We start from the raw sequence: 19,486 nt of genomic DNA on the forward strand, positions 1-19,486 counted from the left end.
TAAAGAGTGTAATGAGAAATAGACATTTGGGAATGGATGCGGAGAGGAGACTGTATGAAGGAGTGATTGTGCCAACAGCACTGTATGGGGCAGAAACGTGGAACATAAGAGAAGAAGAGAGAAGGAGTTTGAATGTGTTTGAGATGAGGTGTCTGAGAAGTATGGTGGGGGTTACTAGGCTAGATAGAGTGAGAAATGAGGAGGTGAGGAGGAGGACAGGGGTGAAAAAGGATTTGGGAGAGAGGGTTGATGAAAGAATATTAGGATGGTTTGGACACATGGAAAGAATGAGTGAAGAAAGACTAGTAAAAGAGGTATGGAAGGCAGATGTGGAGGGAGTGAACATGAGGGGACGTCCTAGGATGAGGTGGATGGATGGGGTGAAGGGGGCTTTGGGGAAGAGGGGAATGTCTGTTGAGGAAGGAAGGGAGAGGACGGAAGACAGAGGTGAGTGGAGAATGGTTGTATATGGATGATGTTGTGACTGCATGAGGAGAAATGGGCGGGGGGTGGGGGGTGGGGTAGTATGTGTGAGTAAATTTTGACGCAGCCCGAAGGGATTTCTCCCCGTCCTCTCCTTATATGCAAAGGGGGACGGAGAGGGGGGGTCGCCGATTAAATGAAGCGGCCTTGCTGTGGATGTACTGTGTCTTGCGACACTGCTTCTGACCCAGGGCGGTGGGCAGGGTGCAGGGATGACCCGTCATCCAGGAGGTGCTCAGATGAGAGGAAGGGTGGGAGGGGTGTGGAATGTATTTAGGGATGAAATGGGTGGGAGTGTTTTTATGCCTTTCCCTTTTTGGCTACCTCCCTTGGAAGGGGGGAAAAGCCTTGGTATATGTATGTATGTAGTAGAGCTTGTGTTAGAATCAGAAATGGAGAGAGTGAGTGGTTTGAGGTAAAGATGGGACTTTGCCAGGGATGTATTATGTCACCCTAGTTGTTCAATTCATACATGGATGGGGTGGTGCGAGAGGTAAATGCAAGGGTAATCAGTCGGAGATTGAAGATGGTTAAAGAAAATTGAGAAAAGTGGGAGATAAGCCAGTTGTTGTTTGCTGATGACACTGTGCTTGTAGCAGGATTAGAGGAAGGATTAAGGAAGTTAGTGATGGAGTTTGGGAAGGTGTGTGAAAGAAGGAAGTTGAAGATAAATGTGGGTAAAAGTAAGGTGATGAGATGTACAAGGGGAGAAGTGGCAGCAGACTGGAAGTGGGTATTAAGGAGAGAGACTGGAGGAAGTGGATAGTTTTAGATATTTGGGTGCAAATGTGGTGGGAAAGGGAGGAGTGGAGGTGGAGGTAGAATGTACATCGAGAGAAGCAAGTAAATGCCTTGGTGGATTAAAAAGTGTAACGAGAAATAGACATTTGGGAATGGATGCTAAGAGGAGATTGTGTGAAGAAGTGATTGTGCCAACAACACTGTACAGGGCAGAAACATGGAACATAAGAGAGGAAGAGTATGAATGTGTTTGAGATGAAATGTCTGAGAAGTATGGTAGGGATTACTAGGCTTGATAGAGTAAGAAACGAGGAGGTAAGAAGGAGACCAGGGTTAAAAAGGGAGTTGGGAGATAGGGCTGATGAAAGACTATTGGGATAGTTTGGACACATGGATAGAATGATTGAAAAAAGATTAGTAAAAGGGGTGTGGAAGGAGTGAACATGAAGGGGCAACCAAGGATGAGATGGATGGGCTAAAAGGGGCATTGGGAAAGAGGGGAACGTATGTTGAGGAAGTAAGAGAGAAGACAGAAGATAGGGGTGAATGGAGAATGGCTGTGTATGAATGATGCTGTGATGCATGGAAGGGAGTGGGTGGGGGATGGGGGAGATGAGAGAGTAGTGAATGATATTTTGACACAGCCCAAAGGGATTTCTCCCCTTCCTCTCTTTTCTGCATGAGGGGATGGAGAGGGAGGGTCGCTGATTAAATGAAGTGGCCCTGCTGTAGATGGACTGTGTCTTGCTGCATTGCTTCTGATCCAGGGCAGTAGGTGAGATGCAGGGATGACCCATCATCCAGGAGGAGCCAAGAAAAAAGGGAGGGAGGTGTTGTGAATGGGAGTGAAGTATGTGGGGATGAAATAGGTGGGAGTTTATTTATGGCTTTGTCTTTTGGCTACCTCCCTTGTAAGGGGGAAAAAGCACTTGGTATATGTATATATGTATTTATTATTCAAAATGTTTTAAGCTATTTTTGTATCACTGCTGCACTCTTTCTAATACATCAATGTACATGAAGTTGGCTTATACATGAGTATATACAGTATTTTCTTCATTGATAACACAGTTGCCAAAAAAAAAAATGTACCTACTTTTAAGTCAAATCTGTCTTGACAGGTGAAGACCATTATTGTCTAGTATTTAATTTGAAAATATTTTCAGTTATAATGTTACAAATACCTTTTAAAATCTTAAAGGTTTATATTAAGTTACCCCTCAGTCTTTTTTTATTTATCTATTAATTTTTCAAAATGCTTTAAGCTGTCTTTATATCACTGCTGCACTCTTTGCAATATATCAGTATCCATAATGAGATATGGAGACCATACAGGAACAACATATTCCAAGTGTGGGCAGAACAATGATCTATATAATTGGGTGATGGAACTGGACTTTTGAAGTAAAAAAAATCATATTACTAATCCCATTATCCCATTTACTCTCTCTGAAGCAGATGTACAATGCTCTGATGTTTTAAGGTTGTTACTTGTACACCAATAACCTTTCATTCTATGCTTTTGTTAAAACATTTCCAAGAAATTTGTATTCATACGTGTCTTTTAACCACTTTGGAATGATGACACCTACGTAGACGTCATGAGGTGCCGGTGTCAGCGTCTTGATTATATATATATATATATATTTGTAGTTGTACATGAGTTACCCCCAGATTCTATGAACTGGTTTGATCATGTTTTCTGTGTTTATTATTACTCAGTAAAAGAGAACGAGTAATACAGCAGTGACTATATTTTATAATATGAGTAGTGTGATGCAAATTACATATGGCAGCCAATGCTGCACACGAGAATTTGAGTTATACTGAAGAGGTTAAACTTTATGCATAATGATATATTTACTTGGGTTATATTTCAACAGCCCTTGTTGAGATCACTGCTCTAGTTTATTTAAATCTCTTTGAATATCCAGATGATTTAAGTGATCATTTGCTAGTTTCCACAGTGAATTTGGAGACTAAATTTGATTCACAGCTAGTGATATTGATAAAACTATGAATAGAAATGGTCCTAGAATAAAACTCTGAGAAACTCTACTTGTAAAAAATTTCCAGCTAGAAGTTTTACCATTCAGAACAACTTACTGCAAGGCCTATTTTAGGGGTTTTGTCCAGTGGAAGTTGGCTGTACTGCTGGAGAAGCAATGCAGTACACTTTTCTAATTCATCATTAAAAATGGTTCTCCAATATCCCAGGGTAGTAGGCAGGATACAAGGATGACCTGTCATCCATGAGAATGGGTAGGAATTAAATGGGTGGAAGTGGGTATATGCCTTTTGACTTGTGCTACCTCCCAGGTAAAGGGGAAAAAACCCTTGATATAAAGATAGACAATTTTCTAATGATTGAAATGGGAAGGAGTATGTACCTAATTGTAGTATACAGGAAAAGAGCAAAGTTTGTTGGATCCAGTCTCCAATTCTCTAATTTTCTAACATACCTAGGCTCAAATTCATGTATGGTTCCAACTTAATCTATATCTTTGATTTCCAGTTATCATATTTAGATTTGAAATCATGTATTGTTTGAGCTTGGGCTCCCCTTCTAATCTATTTCACATATTTATACATCTATATGGAAAAATGTATTTCTTCACATCCTTTTGACATGTTGTCTTTCTTAATTTACTTCCATGACCTCTTAAAGCCCACTCATCTTTAATCAGGAGATCTCTTCTATCAGTGCAATCTATCCCCATTAGTGATCTAAACACTGTAATCATATCACCTCTTTCTCTTTGATCTTACAAAGTTGGCAGATTCAGTACTGTTAGTCTTTCCTCATATGGGTTATCTGCCAGGCTGGGGACCAGTTTGGTTACTGCCCTTTGTATTCTCTTGATCTTATCTACATCCTTCACTCTGTGTGGGGACCATACTACCGACATATATTCCTGACTTGGATGAATTAGGGTTTCAATAAGTTTTTTCATCATCCCTTCATCCATATGATGGAATGCCACTTTAATCTTATGCAGTAGTCCATATGTCTCTCCCTCAATCCTGCTGATATGTCTGTCAGGTGACAGGTTGTCTTTTATCAAGACTTCCAAGTCTTTCTCCTTTTGTTTTTGTAATGGGATATGAGATAGGATTGAAAGGGGGTGGGAATTGTTTTTTCTTCATGTCTAGGTACCTCAATTTGTAGGAAATGATATAAAGAAAAAAATAAAGTGCATTCTTTATTTGTATGGGTTGTGTTATTTCTAGTTTAAAGTTAATAATGCTTGAGGTTTGAAGCAGATGAATACAAAGTTTATATTGTTTTCCATATTGTATCTTATTTAAAATTACCTGTCTTCTTTCCATTTCAGATTAGAGCTCTCCAAAGTGAAATTAACAATTTAAATGAAGCCAGAATGAAAGAAGTTGAAGAAGATGAAAGCCCTGAGAGCAAGGTAGAACATTAACAGTGTTAAGTGGTTTTGACTCATCCAACCCTTGATAAGGGTAAAAGGATCTTTGGTGTGTATATGTGACATAGACCAAAAACATTATTGGTGCAAGCACTGAACTTTGTGGATCTCTGCTCATTACTGCTTGACATCTTGACCTCTCATTCTTTGTTACTGTCTCCATGTATCTTCCCTTCAAAAAATCTTTCATCTGTTCAAATAGTTTGCCTTTCAGTCCTCCAACATGCCCCAATTTCCACATAAGTTGACTGTAAGGTACTTTATCAAATGCTTTTTCTAGGTTGAGGTACACTGTACACACAGTTCACCCAGTCCTTTCTCTCTTGCAGCACATCAATCACTCTTGAGTAAAAGCTTAAAAGGTTCAACACACACAACCTTCCAGATCTAAATCCAAACTGTCTGTCTGTCAGTGTTCATCTTTTGAAGATATTAGGTCCATCGATCTTTCACAATCCTTTCACATAATTTCACTATTTTGCTGGTCATTGATGGTTATGATTTAGTGGTATCTCCTTACTTTCTCCTCTTGTGAGTTGGTACCACATTTGCCCCTTTTCCAATCAAGGGGCATTATCCCTTCCTCTATGAGTAGTTGTTCTATTCATTCTGTAAGTATCCAGTTTTAGATCCCATCAAGTCTTGAAGCTTTTGTTACATACAATTATCCCAAAAGATTAAGCACTTCCTTCACTTCTACATTTATCTCTTCTAAATATGAATTGTTGCTTCCCTTGTTTCCTCCAAAAAATTGCTCTTTTGTGAAGACTGATTGGAAACCTTCATTCAATATTTCTGCATGAGCTGAGGCCTCCTCAAAGACCTCACCACCCATTATTGAATTGGTGATTCCTTCCCTGTCTCAACCATTTTTAAACCTGTAAAACGGTTTTGGTTCATCTTTGCATTTATCTACCATATCTCTTTCAGAATTACTTTTCTCCTCCATACAAATTCTTTTATAGTCATTTCTAGCTAGTTTCTAAACTTCTTTTGTTTTATTGTTTCTTCTTTCTCCATTTTCCTCAAGCCACATCCCTGGCCTTTTTTGCAATCTCACACCTTTTGTTAAACTAGTCCTGTTTCTGCTTTTTCCTTTTACTAATCTTTGGCACATGTATGTTCACTCCCAGGTTGTAAATGTCATGAAAGATTTTCCAGTTACTCCTTATTCCTGTGGTATTCATGAATTCTTCCAAGTTTGCTTCTTCAAGAAAGGAACAATGCTTATGGGGTCCTATTTTTTACTCTCCAATTCTCATACTTAGATTCAAAATCATGTAATGAATGTGTTCTTGTGTGTAATTCACCACAGTCTTGGATCACATGTTGGATTTGTGATTGACAGCTATTACCCACTTGGGACTTGTGATTGACATCTGTTACCCTCCTGGATGCAAGCCCAGAGCTCATATATGGCCTGTTCTATAGGTAATGCTGTGACCTTACATACACAATATAAAATCAGTACAAAGGAAGTCAAGAAAGTTGGTTCTGAAAAGGACCTGGGAGTAATTATCACCAAAGACATGTCCCCAGACAAGCAGATAAACAAATTAGCTGGAGAAACCTACAATTTTCTAAGATCAATAAAGGTGGCTTTTAATTACTTGCATGAGGTAATGGTAAAAAAAAATACTAGTCACATTGACAAGACCAAGATTGCAGTACACTATGACACTATTGACACCCAGTACAAAAAAAGAATATATGGAAAATAGAAAGAATTCAAAGAGCAACAACAAAGATGGCCCCAACACTTTCAAAATTGATGTACAAGTAAAGATTGTCTAAACTGGACTCACCAACCCAAAACAAAGGAGAGAAAGAGGAGATCTGTTGGCCATTTATAGAATCATGAAAGGCATGGAAGTCCTTGACAGAGAGGACTTATTAAAGTGGGATAGAAGAAAAACAAAGGGACATGAAAAGAAACTCAATAAGGATAGTTGTAGAAGAGATTTGAAAAAAAAATGTTTTCCACAAACTGGAACAAATTGAACAAAATAATAGTGTGTACAAACACCATACAAGAATTTAAGAACAAACTAGATATTGTAAGATACAAAGACGGGTCACTACAAGCATAGCTTCCCTTCCCGTATAATACAATGAGGTTAAAGAAAAAAAAAAAAAATCCAACTCATGATCAACAAGTATTACCCCTCCAGAGATTGAACACAGACCGCTGATTTAGCAGGCGAGCTTGGTACCACTACACCAACAAGCCAGTGTGTGTATTTACCTAATTGTAGTATACAGGAAAGGAGCAATGCTTGTTGGGTCCTGTCTCCTATTCTCTAATTTTCTAACATACCTAGACTCAAATTCATGTACGGTTCCAACTTTATATCTTTGATTTCCAATTATCATATTTAGATTTGAACTCAGCTATTGTTTCAGCTTGGGCTATATCACCTAACCTATTCCACATATTTATACATACTGTATATAGAAAACTATTTCTTCACATCGTTTTGACATGTGGTCTTCCTTAATTCACTTCTATGACCTCTTAAAACCCTCCTATCTATCAGATCTCTTCTATCAATGCAATCTATCCCCTTTAGTGATCTGAACATTGTAATCATATCACCTCTTTCTTTTTGAGGTTCCAAAGTTGGCAGACCCAGTTGTTTTAGTCTTTCCTCTTATTGTTTATCTGCCAGGGTGGGGACCAGTTTGGTTGCTGCCATTTTTATTCTTTCAATCTTGATTATATCCTTCACTGTGTGGGGACCATACTACTGACACATATTCCAGTCTTGGATGTATCAGGACATGCATACATATGTGCTTTGTGTGTGTGTTTATTCTATGGTTTCCTATGTTCTAGCAGTATAAATTGGTAACTCTTTAATTTTTTAAGGTTGGAAAACTCTCATTCTTCCGCCAAAATGCTGCAATGATAAGTCGGAAGAAAGAACAGTCAGCAGAGAAAGTGAGTGAACTGCGCAATGAGATTGCAGCTATTCAGGAAGACATGAGAGTAAGTTTTAGCCAATTGTTTAGATTTAATTTCTTGGTGTGAAAAGATCCAATACCAGCTCTTCATTCTTGTGTGCAGTAGTTCCAAGAAATTGTAAGTGGGGCAGATTTAGTTTTGTTTTAGTTGAAAAATAATATAGTATAACTATTTCAATATGGTTTCATGAGTAGTTTGTTGATTCATTGTTGCATTTACTGAGAATGACCATTCAACTTCATTTGATAGTTGATAGTATAAGTGAATTAGTAATGATTTTTACAGGTTACAATTTTGTAATTTATGTTACAATTTATGTAACTCTCCTTATATGCAAGGGGGGACGGAGAGGGGGGGTCGCCGATTAAATGAAGCAGCCTTGCTGTGGATGTGCTGTGTCTTGCGACACTGCTTCTGACCCAGGGCGGTGGGCAGGGTGCAGGGATGACCCGTCATCCGGGAGGTGCTCAGATGAGAGGGAGGGTGGGAGGGGTGTGGAGTGTATTTAGGGATGAAATGGGTGGGAGTGTTTTTATGCCTTTCCCTTTTTGGCTACCTCCCTTGGAAGGGGGAAAAAGCCTTGGTATATGTATATGTATGTACAATTTATGTATGTATGATAGGAGTTACTAGGCTGGGTAGAGTGGGAAACAAAGAGGTGAGGAGTAGAGCAGGGGTGGAAAAGGAGTTGGGAGATATGGTTGATGAAAGAGTATTGGGATGGTTTTGGACACATGGAAAGAATGAGTGAAGAAAGATTAGTGTGGAAGGAAGGTAGAGTTGGATGGAATGAACAGGAGGGGGCAACCAAGGATGAAATGCAGGACTCCCATGCTTGTATGTACAAATTCTAACAATGTGCAGAATACAGTGTAATGTTGCTGCACTCTTATTTCACAGGAAAAACAAGAACATCTAAAACAGTACTCAGGAGAGCAAGTATTGCGAGGAGAGGAGTTCAAACATTATGTCCACAAATTGAGAGGGAAGAGCTCTGTGTACAAAATGAAGAAAGCACAACTTGCTGAGCTGCGTGCTGAGCATGGAGTGCTCAGCCGAACTGAGGAAATTTTGAAAGCCAAAGATGCCCAGATTGATGAACAACTGGTAAGTAAACTACAAAGCTGTCAACTTAATTCATCTTTTATGTAGTCACTTCATTCTAGTGCACTAACCCTTGTAGAATTTTTTTTGATGGAACAGTATAATGGAAGCATAAGCCACCCTTGAGGTCCATAATGAGGCTGTCAAAAAAAAGACAAGTAAGCAATAATACAATACTGAAGGACCATAGAAAAAGCAATGAAAGAGATGAAAGCTTGTTAAATCGTTGGATTAGATCAGTGATTCCCAAACTATGGGTTGCAACCCAAACATGGGTCGTGAAGTGTTCAAGAATGGGTCGCGAGACCTTGTTAGAAAAAAAATAATTTCAATCAAAAGCTTCCCTACACTTGTGTTTTCAATAAAAGAAGACTTTCGAAATTGCTTTTTGATGCTTGGGTCGCCACATCTTCACCAGATCTGGATTTGGGTCGTGGCCAAAAAAAGTTTGGGAACCACTGGATTAGATGGTTATATGTAGTGTGATGAAAGGAAGAGTAGTTATAGTGGTATGGTTGGTGAGATTGTGTAATATGTACCTAAGGGCAGGAGGTGTAAGAGTGGACTGGATAAGTGCATGCTTAGTTCCACTACACAAGGAAAAAGCAGGGATGACCCATCATCCAGGAGGAGCCAAGAAAAGAGAGAGGGAGGAGTGGTGAATGGGGAATGGAGTATGTGGGGATGAAATAAATAGGAGTGGATTTATGCCTTTTGACTTTGGCTGCCTCCCTTGTAAGGGGAAAAAAGCCCTTGGTATATGTATGTATATTTATTGAGGGGTAAGGTGTATGTAAGAATGATAATCAAGAGGATTATTAGAGGAATTGGAATAATTGGGGAATAGAAAAGTAAGTTTAGGAAAGGAAGAGGTTACATAGATCACATTTTTGTAGAAAGAGATATGAAAGGTATTTTTGGCAATGGAAGGATGCCTTGAACTTTCATAGATTTGGAGAAGGCATATAACAGAGTTCACAGAAGTATTATGAAATGTGTTACAAATGTATGGAATAAAGGGAATTCTATTGAGGGCAGTCAGAAGTTTTTACATGGTGTGTCAGAAATGGAGAGAGTGAGTGGTCTGAGGTGAAGATAGTTGTTCAGTGTGTACGGTATATAGATGAGGTAATAAGGGAGATAAATGTGAGGATGCTAAGTAGGAGTTTAGGGTTGATGAAAGTTGTTTGTGGATGACAATGCACTTGCGTCTGAGTTGGAGGATAGATTGAATTAGTTTGTGGCAGAGTTTGGAAGGGTATATGGGAGGAGAAAGGTGAAAGTAAAAGTGGACAAAAGTAAGGTGATGAGATGTACAAGGGGTGATGATGGTTGTGGGTTTGAGGGGAATTTAAAGGGCGAGAAGCTGGAAGAAATGGAGAGCTTTAAGTATTTAGGGCCACATGTAGCAGGAAATAGAAGAATGGGAGTGGAAGTGTATTATAGAGTAAGGGAAGCAAGTAAATGTTTGGTGGGAATCAAAAGCATAATGAGAAACTGGTATTTTGGGATAAATGTAAAGAGAAAATCATACCCACAGTACTGTATAGATTGGAGCCTTGGAATTTGAAAAATGCAGAATGGAAGAACCCAAACATTGTTGTCATTAAATTTTTGAGAAGTATACAGGGTATTATGAGAATGTGGATAGAGACATGTGGATGTGAGGCAGAGCTGGGGTGGAAAGAAAACTGGCAAATAGGATTGATCAAAGAATGATGAAATGGTTTGGGCATAGGGAAAGAGTTAGGAGAGTAAAAAGAATGTAGAAAGCAAAAGTACTCATAGATGGAGTGAACTTATGGGAAAGACCAAGAATGAGGTGGATGGACAGGATGAAGGGAGCATTGGATGTAAGAGAAGTACCTGTCAAGCAAGGAAGAGTGTGCAAAAGATAAAAGTGAGTGGATTGTGGATGTAAATGGATGAGGATGTGACAGTCTGAAAGGATGTTCTTGTTCTCTATTTTGTAAATATCATGTGGATGAGGGGTGGAGAGTTGCCATATAATGAAGTGGTGTCTTCACTGTACAGCACAAAGAGAGGTGAACTTTTTCAATACTTTTAAATAGAAATGCTGCATCTTCTTGCATCATATTGTAATCAACAAGGGTTCAGTCTTTATCCTTTTGAATTACATAAACTTGAAATGTTATCCTTATTGTGGGGTGATAATGCATGGAAGACAAGTTATTTTTGGTTTTTAAGAAATAGATATGCACATTTATAGATTCTAGATAATGATAAAAAAAAAAAGAAGAAAGAAAAAAAAGTTTGTGTCCAAATACTTGTGATCCTGATATTATTATTATTATTATTTTATTTATTTGTTTATTTTTTTACAAAAATAATTTATGCTTTTCTTGAAAGAGTACAATGGAGAACCAGATGGGTATATCAGGATTCCGTAACACACAAGATACAATGGAGAAGGTCTCATCCATGAAAGCTGAGGTAGATGAGCGGAAAGGAAAGACTCTTGAAGAAATGTCAAAAATGGTAATGGAGCTCAATCATAAAATTTCTGAAAGAAAAGCAAGATTAGCTCCAATTCTTAAAGGTACATTGTTTCTGTTTATGTATGTTTTCCTTTTCAACCAGTTAGCCAATATCCACAAAGCAAGGTGGCCAGGCATAGGAGAGGAATGCCTTCACTCCTTTCACTGTTATTACACTTGTCCCTTTGACTCCTTCCTGTTTAAACCATGTGAAAATTGTACTTCATTTCTTTCCCAACAATACTGCAATTTGTAATTCCATCCCTGGTACATCTCTCATGGAACAGGTACTCTCACCTACTACCTTTGCCAAGCATTCTCACATTTACCTCTCTCACAACCCCATCCATATGCATATTGAACAACCATGGTAACTTAAGACAATTTGTATGCAATTGGCTGTTCCCAATGGGTCTATCAAAAGAAACACCATGCAAGGATGAAGCCTTTATAAGTATGAGATTTCACTTGTTAGAGCTCTAATAAATGAAACATCATCTTCACATGGTGCTTCTTTTCATAAACATAATGCAACCCTGATGCAACCCCATCTTCACCTCAAACCATTCATTCTATCCTTTCCTGACTCACGTAAAGACGTTCTCCTATTGTGTATGTCCGCAATGCACTCCATAATGCCTCTCTGTCCACCTTCAAACCCATGAAAGCTAAAAAGACATCCTTATCCTTTACCAAAAGCTTCTTGTATATGTTTTACTGCATATAATTTATTTACATTTTCTCTTCCCTTCTTATACCCACACAGTTATTCCCCAATTATTATCTTCATTCCTTTCCTATCTATCTGTATACCAAGAGCTTTTACCCCTTTATAAGGGAGGTAGCCAAGTCAAAGGCACATACCTACTCCCACCCATTCCCCTTCCCTCCACCACCCATTCCTTCCTCTCATGTTAGCGCCTCATGGATGATGGGTCATCCCCATGTCCCACCCACTGCCCTGGGTCAGATGCAATATAGCAAGACATAGGACATTCATAGAAACGCTGCTTCACTTAATTGATGATCCCCCCTCTCCATCCCCTCATTCAGAATAAGAGAAGACGGGTAGAAAATCCTTCGGGCTGTGAAAGAATATCATTCACACATAAGCACCCCCTACCCCACCATCCCTTCCTTGCATAACAATATCATCTATATACAGCTACTCTTCACTCATCCCTATCTCCTGCTCAACAGACATTCCCCTCTTTCTCAACACTCCCTTTACCCCATCTATCCATCTCATCCTCAGTCATCCCCTCACATTCACTCCCTCCATCTTTATCTTCCACGCCTCTTTTCATCACTCATTCTTCCCATGTTTCCAAACTATCCCAACTCTTTCATCAGCCCTATCTGTCCTCTCCTTTTCCACTCCCACTCTCCTCCTCACCTCCTCGTTTCTCACCTTATTCAACCTAGTAAACCCTACCATACTTCTCAGACATTTTATCTCAAACACATTCAAACTTTTCCTCTCTGCCTCTCTTAAATTCCTTTCCTAATCCTCTAAATTAACACCATGCCATACATCTTACCAACTAAACTTGACATTGATCCCTCTATGACATTCATTCTTGTCCTCTTTTCCCATGCATAGTGGAACTCTATGTAGGATATATAGGTAGTAGGATCTGAAGTTGAAATATAAATAATGGTGATGACTAGTGGTGGAAACAGATCTCTCCTCTGAAATTTATTACAGAAGTATTGTAATTATCATAATTAGGAGGGCAGTGGCTTTGATCATGGGCACACTTTAAATTAAGTTATGACAGTTAGATAACTAAGCTTATTCAAATAAATATGTGCAACATGTCAGTCCACTTGATTTTGTATTATCAGATTTCCTAAACTATCTCATTTAGAATTAAGGCCATTGCGTCAGAGAGCCAAGGACACCACTATTGACCACAGTGAGAAGAAACATGCATATGATTCAGTGGCTGCTGGACTTGAGACAAACATGGCCAGGTTGGAACAGGAAGTCAAGGTTAGTTATGGTGTAGTTTCAGATCTTGCAGTAGAATATAGTAGAGGAATAAGCTTAGAAGACTTACCAGTTTACAGCAAAGTTTTTTTCTTAAGAGAAAAAATTAATGCTATCTGATATAGTTGAATTTCTCTATATAAAAGTTGACAAGACAATTGAGTAGATTGTTAGTTTGTCTACATGATTAACTAAGATATTATTGTCCTTTTGGTGTTTGACTCTTATTGAAGAAGACAGTTGTTATTTGTAAGAAAATTAGATACAATGAATGATGTATATCAATTCCAGGCTTAGCACAAATGTTTTCTATTATTTTTCTTTGGCAGGGACTAAGAGATGAGATTGTAAAGCTAGAATCCGAGTGTCATTTACTGGAGGCTGAGAAGGAAATATTTTTTTATAGACAGGACCAGGCAAACAATGAAATCAAACTTTATCTCTCTAATGATCCACAAGATAAAAAGAGATCTATGAGGTGAGTCTTTAACTTCTTATTACACTATGTATTCGGTAAGATTTGTAATGGAAAATTTTAGACTGTGGGTCTGACAGTTTTTTTACCTCTTCAGTATGCTAGTACCTTGGTGATGCTTTCAAGAGATTTTATTAAGACAAATTCTTCATGATATAGTTGAAGGATCAGACTCGGAACAAAATGGGGTTTTGACTGATGACTTAATTTTGTTCCAAGTCTGCTGAATTAAATTATCAACTACTAGCTAGAATAAAGTTTGTAGGTGGCATCACTGTAGTACATATACATAGTACCAGTACATATACCAAAAGGCTTTCCCTCCCCAGGATGGCTGAGTGAAAACATAAACCTATCCTATGCCCATCCCAACCCATCTAAAACCCATTCATTGGCCTTTCCATCTTAGTATCTTTCAGTTGAAAGGTGATCCCTGAACCCTACAACACTGCTTAAAGAGCAGTGCAGCAAAGCATAGCACTTTCATATCAGGGTCCAGTAGCTGGAATTGGTATACCTTTAATGCCATATAATTAAGGTAAACCCCAGCCCCATATCCACTCAAGAAATTTATAAAGCTGACAAGAAAAATGTCTTTTCAGATTATGACATTTCTTTGTCCATTACCACTCTTCATTCACTCTTATCTTTTGCAGTTTTCCTTGCTCAACAGACCCTTTGGCATACAGTGCTCACTTCATTCTTAGTCTTCCCCTCAGGTTCACTCCACCCACTTCTTTCCACGCTTGTACTAGTCATTCTCCACACAGTCCTTCCAAATACCCAGACAGCCTCAGCATTTTTAATCTTTTTTTATTTATATATTTTTTCTCTTTCCACCCATGCATCCTACCTCACCTCTGCCCATTCTTGTTATATTTACCATACTCCCTCAAAATTTCATCTCAAACATGTTTAGGATCATCCTTTCTGGCTCCTTTATATTACATACAATGCTATAGGCACAATCACTCCCTTATAATCTTTTTGTGTTCATCCCCAGATGCCTGTTCTTATATTTTCCATTATGCCCAGACACTTATTTGCTTCCCCTACTCTATTATTCACCTCTTCTTCCATTCCACCATTCTTTGCCACATGCAATCCCTCAAGCCTCTTATCTTTTAAATTCCCCACCAACCCACAAACACCATTTTCTCTCCTTACTGTTGCCCTGATTTACTTTCAGCTCTCTTCTCATCCTTCCAAACTCTACCACCAGTTGCTTCAATCTATGCACCAGCTCAGCTAAAAGCAGTGCTTTCTGCAAACAACAATTGACTCTCCTCTCACTTCCATTCAGTTTCACTCACCTTCTCCTGACTCATATAACACCCTAACATTTACCTCCCTCATCAGTCAATCCATATGTTGAACATCCATAGCTCCATTTTCACCTCAAACTACTTATTCTTTCCACTCGTGACCCTCACACAAACTACCACTTTTGACCACCCTTGACAGACTTCCCTCCATCCCCGCACACTACATAACACCTCCATGTTAATCATGCCATATGCTCTCTCCAGATCCATGAAACCCCAAAAGACATCCTTACCCTCTACCTAAAATAAATGGGATGGGACTAAAACAACTAGACCTTAGGTGAAGTATTAGTAAATGATAGGAAGGACAGCCTCTAATTGATTTTATTGGTATTCAGAGAGCAGTTGATGAGTCATATTAGTGAACAAGAAAAACTTGGTCGGCAGCTCCGAGAAGAACAAAAGACTGTGAAAGACTCCCTCCAGACTTCAGCTAAGCAGCTCTCTATATGGCAGGATGTTGTCAAGTAAGAAATTTATATGATTATTGCAAAATATATAACAATGGAAATTAGTAATGCATGAAATGTCTGCTTTTCTGAAGGGAATATTTATGTTATATCACGTATTTATATATATTTTTTTTTCCCACAGGATAATGGAAGTCAAAAGGCAGTGCCTTGAAGCAGCTCGCAATAGTGGCACACTAATGAGGAACAGTGGTGGAGAAGCACTTGTCTTGTAAATAAGACGTGGTAGCAGAGACAAATACACCCCTTTTTCATGTGTATATGTGCAGTAGAGATAACAAAAAGCCAGCATTCTATTTTATGATATATATTACAGTAGACTGTTATTTTTTTGACAAGAGTAGGGATTTATCCTGAGTCATAAAAATAGTAGACGAGTTGGCAACTTCTACCTTTTGGGTCATTGAATTTTGGGTAGATATGCCAGTGCTGAGAAAAATATCTATCTATATACCAAAAGGTCTCTTCCCCCATATAAGGGAGGTAGCCAGCCAAGGCATGCAACCCCTCCTTCACACATCCATCCATATATAACAATATATATTTTTGTGGGTGAAGTAATAGGGAAGTATGGTATATCTAGAAGGAAAGAAAACAGAAAAAATGTTGTAAAAATGTGGTGAGAGAGAAATGATGATAAATAGTGTTTAAGAAGAAAGATGTATATAAATGTACATGAGATGGGATGAATGGTAGGAGGGTAGTCGAAAGAGTATTAATAGATTCTGATCATGTATTGAGTGATTGAATGCAGTGTTGTCCAAGAAGGTGACTGAGACTTCTGGATATGAATGTATGTAAGGGGAGATTGGTGGACTAACAACTCGCCTAAATATCAGCCTGGGGAAGCTGGCTGTATGGTAGGCCATTCATATACAACTGCCCAAAGTACATTGCCCAGTGAGTTTTATATTTCTCCACATCTAACACAAGTTGCTTATTGACTTTTTGGACAATGTTTACTAAGGTCACTGATTTGGAGTGGGGTGTCTTAAGGTAAACAGGTCTAAAATAATTCACATTGAAATGGCCCTTGACATCTTTGATGATTCTCCTTACATATCTCCCCAAGTTATTGACATGTGGAGACTACCAGAGGCATTACTGTTGATATGAAAGAAGCATGATTAAGAAACATCTTTACACTTAGTGTAGCAAGATCAAGCTTCAACCAACAATATAGATTTCATATAATGTTTCACACCTCCACCTGGAGATGCAGCCCTAAGGAGCTAGTACCTGGTCTTCAGAAACAGGCTCAGAAACTCAATCTCCAACACTTTTCTACTTCCTTTCAGTCTATTTTCACAACTATCTTTTTTCCACATAAGGAGGTCAGTACTCTGACCCAACCCTCCCACACCTTTTTTAGCCAGCAACGTCAAAATCAATCCAGGCTCCTACCCAAGCTCAACACGTACAAAATCCATAAATTACATACACACATCAATCCAGTGCCATGCATGCAAATTCTGGGTCCATCTAATATGTACCACTCTCACTAACATTACCTAGCACACAACGGATTGGGCAAACACTCAACACTTACACCCAAAAACACTCCAATACAAAACACACTTTAAACATATTCTATATATATACCAAAGGCTTTTTCCCCCTTACCAAGGGAGGTAGCCAAAGTCAAAAGGCATATACCTACTCCTATCCACCACCCTTTCCTCCCTCTCATCTTAGCTTCTCATGGATGACGGGTCATCCCTGTATCCCACCCACTGCCCTGGGTCAGAAGCAATGGAGCAAGACACAGCACATCCACAGCAAGGCCACTTCACTTAATTGGCAAACCCCCCCTCTCCATCCCCTCATGCAGAAAAAGAGAAGGGGAGAAATCCCTTCAGGCTGCATCAAAATATCATTCACATATAACCATTCCCCCCTCCTTTCCTTGCATCATAGTATGATCTATACACAGCCATTCTCCACTCGTCCCTATCTCCTGCCTTGCTGCACAGACATCCCCCTCTTGCTCAATGCCCCTTTCACCCCATCCACCTCTGACTTCCACACACAAATATATATTAACCCCTTCAGTACCGGATGTGTGTTTTGTGATACCTGCATGTCATGGCCTAGTGCACCTGCCAGGAACCGAGCGTGCTCCCTGTGACACGCATGTGTCACAGTTATAAGCTGTGTGTATTGAGGGCTCTCAAGGCCTCGGTTTCTGGGTTATTTCTACCCACGTGGTGGCAAGTGTCTGTGTTTACAAACATAAGGCTCCAGCCATTCGTGGGACAGTTTGAAACGTTTGTTTACGTAAGGTTGACGGGTCGGTAACGAAGGGGTTAACAGTATCATAAACTTACACATACACTCGTTAAACTGGGGCAGGAGAAGCACAAAAGGACATGGAAAGAAAATAAAAAAACATAGCTACAGAAGAGCTGAAGAAAAACAGTTTTCCACATAGAGTGGTAGACACTTGGAACAAACTGGACAAGGAAATAGTGTGCGCAAAAACCATTCACGAGTTTAAAAGCAAACTAGACACTGAGATACAGAGGCGGGACACCACGAGCATAGCTCCCCTTCCCGCAAAATACAACTAGGTAAAACTAGGTAAATACACACACCTCCAATTCCATGAAAGCCCAAAATACATCATTACCCTTTGCCAAAAACTTGTATATGTCTTACTACAAAACTTTCTCTACACACTCTCTTCCCTTCCCATACCTTAACTGCTCATTCCCAGTTACTCTCTCTCTTTTCATCTTAATCCTTTGGATTTATTTCCATCCATACACTCCCATCCTTAGACAACAACACCATACTAGCAATGGCCTGACTCACTGACTGAACACCCTCCTGTACACCACACTGATCACACTTAACAGACTGATCCATCTAAAACTATTACATCCATACTTGTCACCTTTTCCTTTGTATAGTGGAACTATACATGCACTCCTCCAGAGCACCAGTACACTTCCTCTCCTTAAGTCACACATTAACCTTTTAGGACATTCCCCTATATTTATTCCTCTCTTAATCAGGTACTCTATATGACAACCATCTAACCCAGGTGCCTTATAAGGTTTCATTCCTTTTAATTCTGTTTGTATCACTTCCTTTCCTATATCCCCATCATTCTCTCCTCCTGTTACAGTCATTTAACCATGTAGATGACCTAACAAAAGTAATTCAATATGGTATCTATGAAATAACTCTCAAGAACATCTAAACATACCTAGATAAACTGGAAAAGTGGCTGAGACAAAACAGAATGTCACCCTCCCCTCAAAAATCATTGATATTACTCACCCTAGACAATCATGAATCAAGGAAATATCAAACAGTCAATTTTAAATGGCCAACTCCTTTCATTAGAGAAAAACTAGCCTAAATCCCAGGCCTCACTTTTGATATAATGTATCTTTCAGCCCACACATCAAAAGCAAGCATTGAAAATTAACAACAAAATAAACATACAAAGATCAAGAGTAAGGACAGGTTTTGGTCAACAGAAACACTAATCACAGTATACAAATGGCTCATTTCCACAGCATGGTTCCATATAATCAAGAATAAAGACACCCTACAACCTACATAAAACAGAGCTTTAAAAATAACAGGATGCAATAAAACCATCCCACTTGAACATTACACTCAGATACCAAAATCCTCCCCATAGAGCAGTACATGAAAATGATACATACATAGGTCAATGTGAGAGTCCTAGTCCCACTCAACCATTCCATCATGAAACACAAGCAAAACCAATTTACATATAACATACATATACCAAGGGCTTTTTCCCCCTTACAAGGGAGATAGCCAAAGTCAAAGGCATAAATCCACTTCTACCCAACTTACTGCAACAAAAATCATCAGCCTAGTATCACTCTAGCATCTGTAAATTGCACCAGTTGACTTCAGTTAAGGGAAACTCCCTTTGTAGCAAAAGAAACTATTTCTGCAAGGAAATTTGTTAAAACTACCGTAGCTTTAACATATCTCCATTAACTTTTGGT

The 19,486-nt window shown here is 39.0% G+C and overlaps 1 protein-coding gene across 2 annotated transcripts in view; it reads left to right on the forward strand.

Annotated features, from left to right (window-relative positions):
* LOC143018940 (intraflagellar transport protein 81 homolog) overlaps positions 1 to 19,044 on the forward strand; it is a 33,562-nt gene extending 14,518 nt beyond the window's left edge. For both annotated transcript variants that reach the window (XM_076174541.1, XM_076174540.1), the window contains exons 8-15: positions 4,560 to 4,643; positions 7,531 to 7,650; positions 8,527 to 8,733; positions 11,101 to 11,290; positions 13,100 to 13,224; positions 13,551 to 13,699; positions 15,360 to 15,488; positions 15,616 to 19,044. In XM_076174541.1, the coding sequence (XP_076030656.1) occupies positions 4,560 to 4,643; positions 7,531 to 7,650; positions 8,527 to 8,733; positions 11,101 to 11,290; positions 13,100 to 13,224; positions 13,551 to 13,699; positions 15,360 to 15,488; positions 15,616 to 15,706 (1,095 nt within the window). In that variant the 3' untranslated portion in view covers positions 15,707 to 19,044. The remainder of the gene's footprint in view (positions 1 to 4,559; positions 4,644 to 7,530; positions 7,651 to 8,526; positions 8,734 to 11,100; positions 11,291 to 13,099; positions 13,225 to 13,550; positions 13,700 to 15,359; positions 15,489 to 15,615) is intronic.
* Positions 19,045 to 19,486: the final 442 nt, after the last annotated feature.

Source organism: Oratosquilla oratoria, chromosome 36, assembly GCF_046742065.1.
Source record: "Oratosquilla oratoria isolate Oo_2021 chromosome 36, ASM4674206v1, whole genome shotgun sequence".
Lineage (NCBI taxonomy): Eukaryota > Metazoa > Arthropoda > Malacostraca > Stomatopoda > Squillidae > Oratosquilla > Oratosquilla oratoria.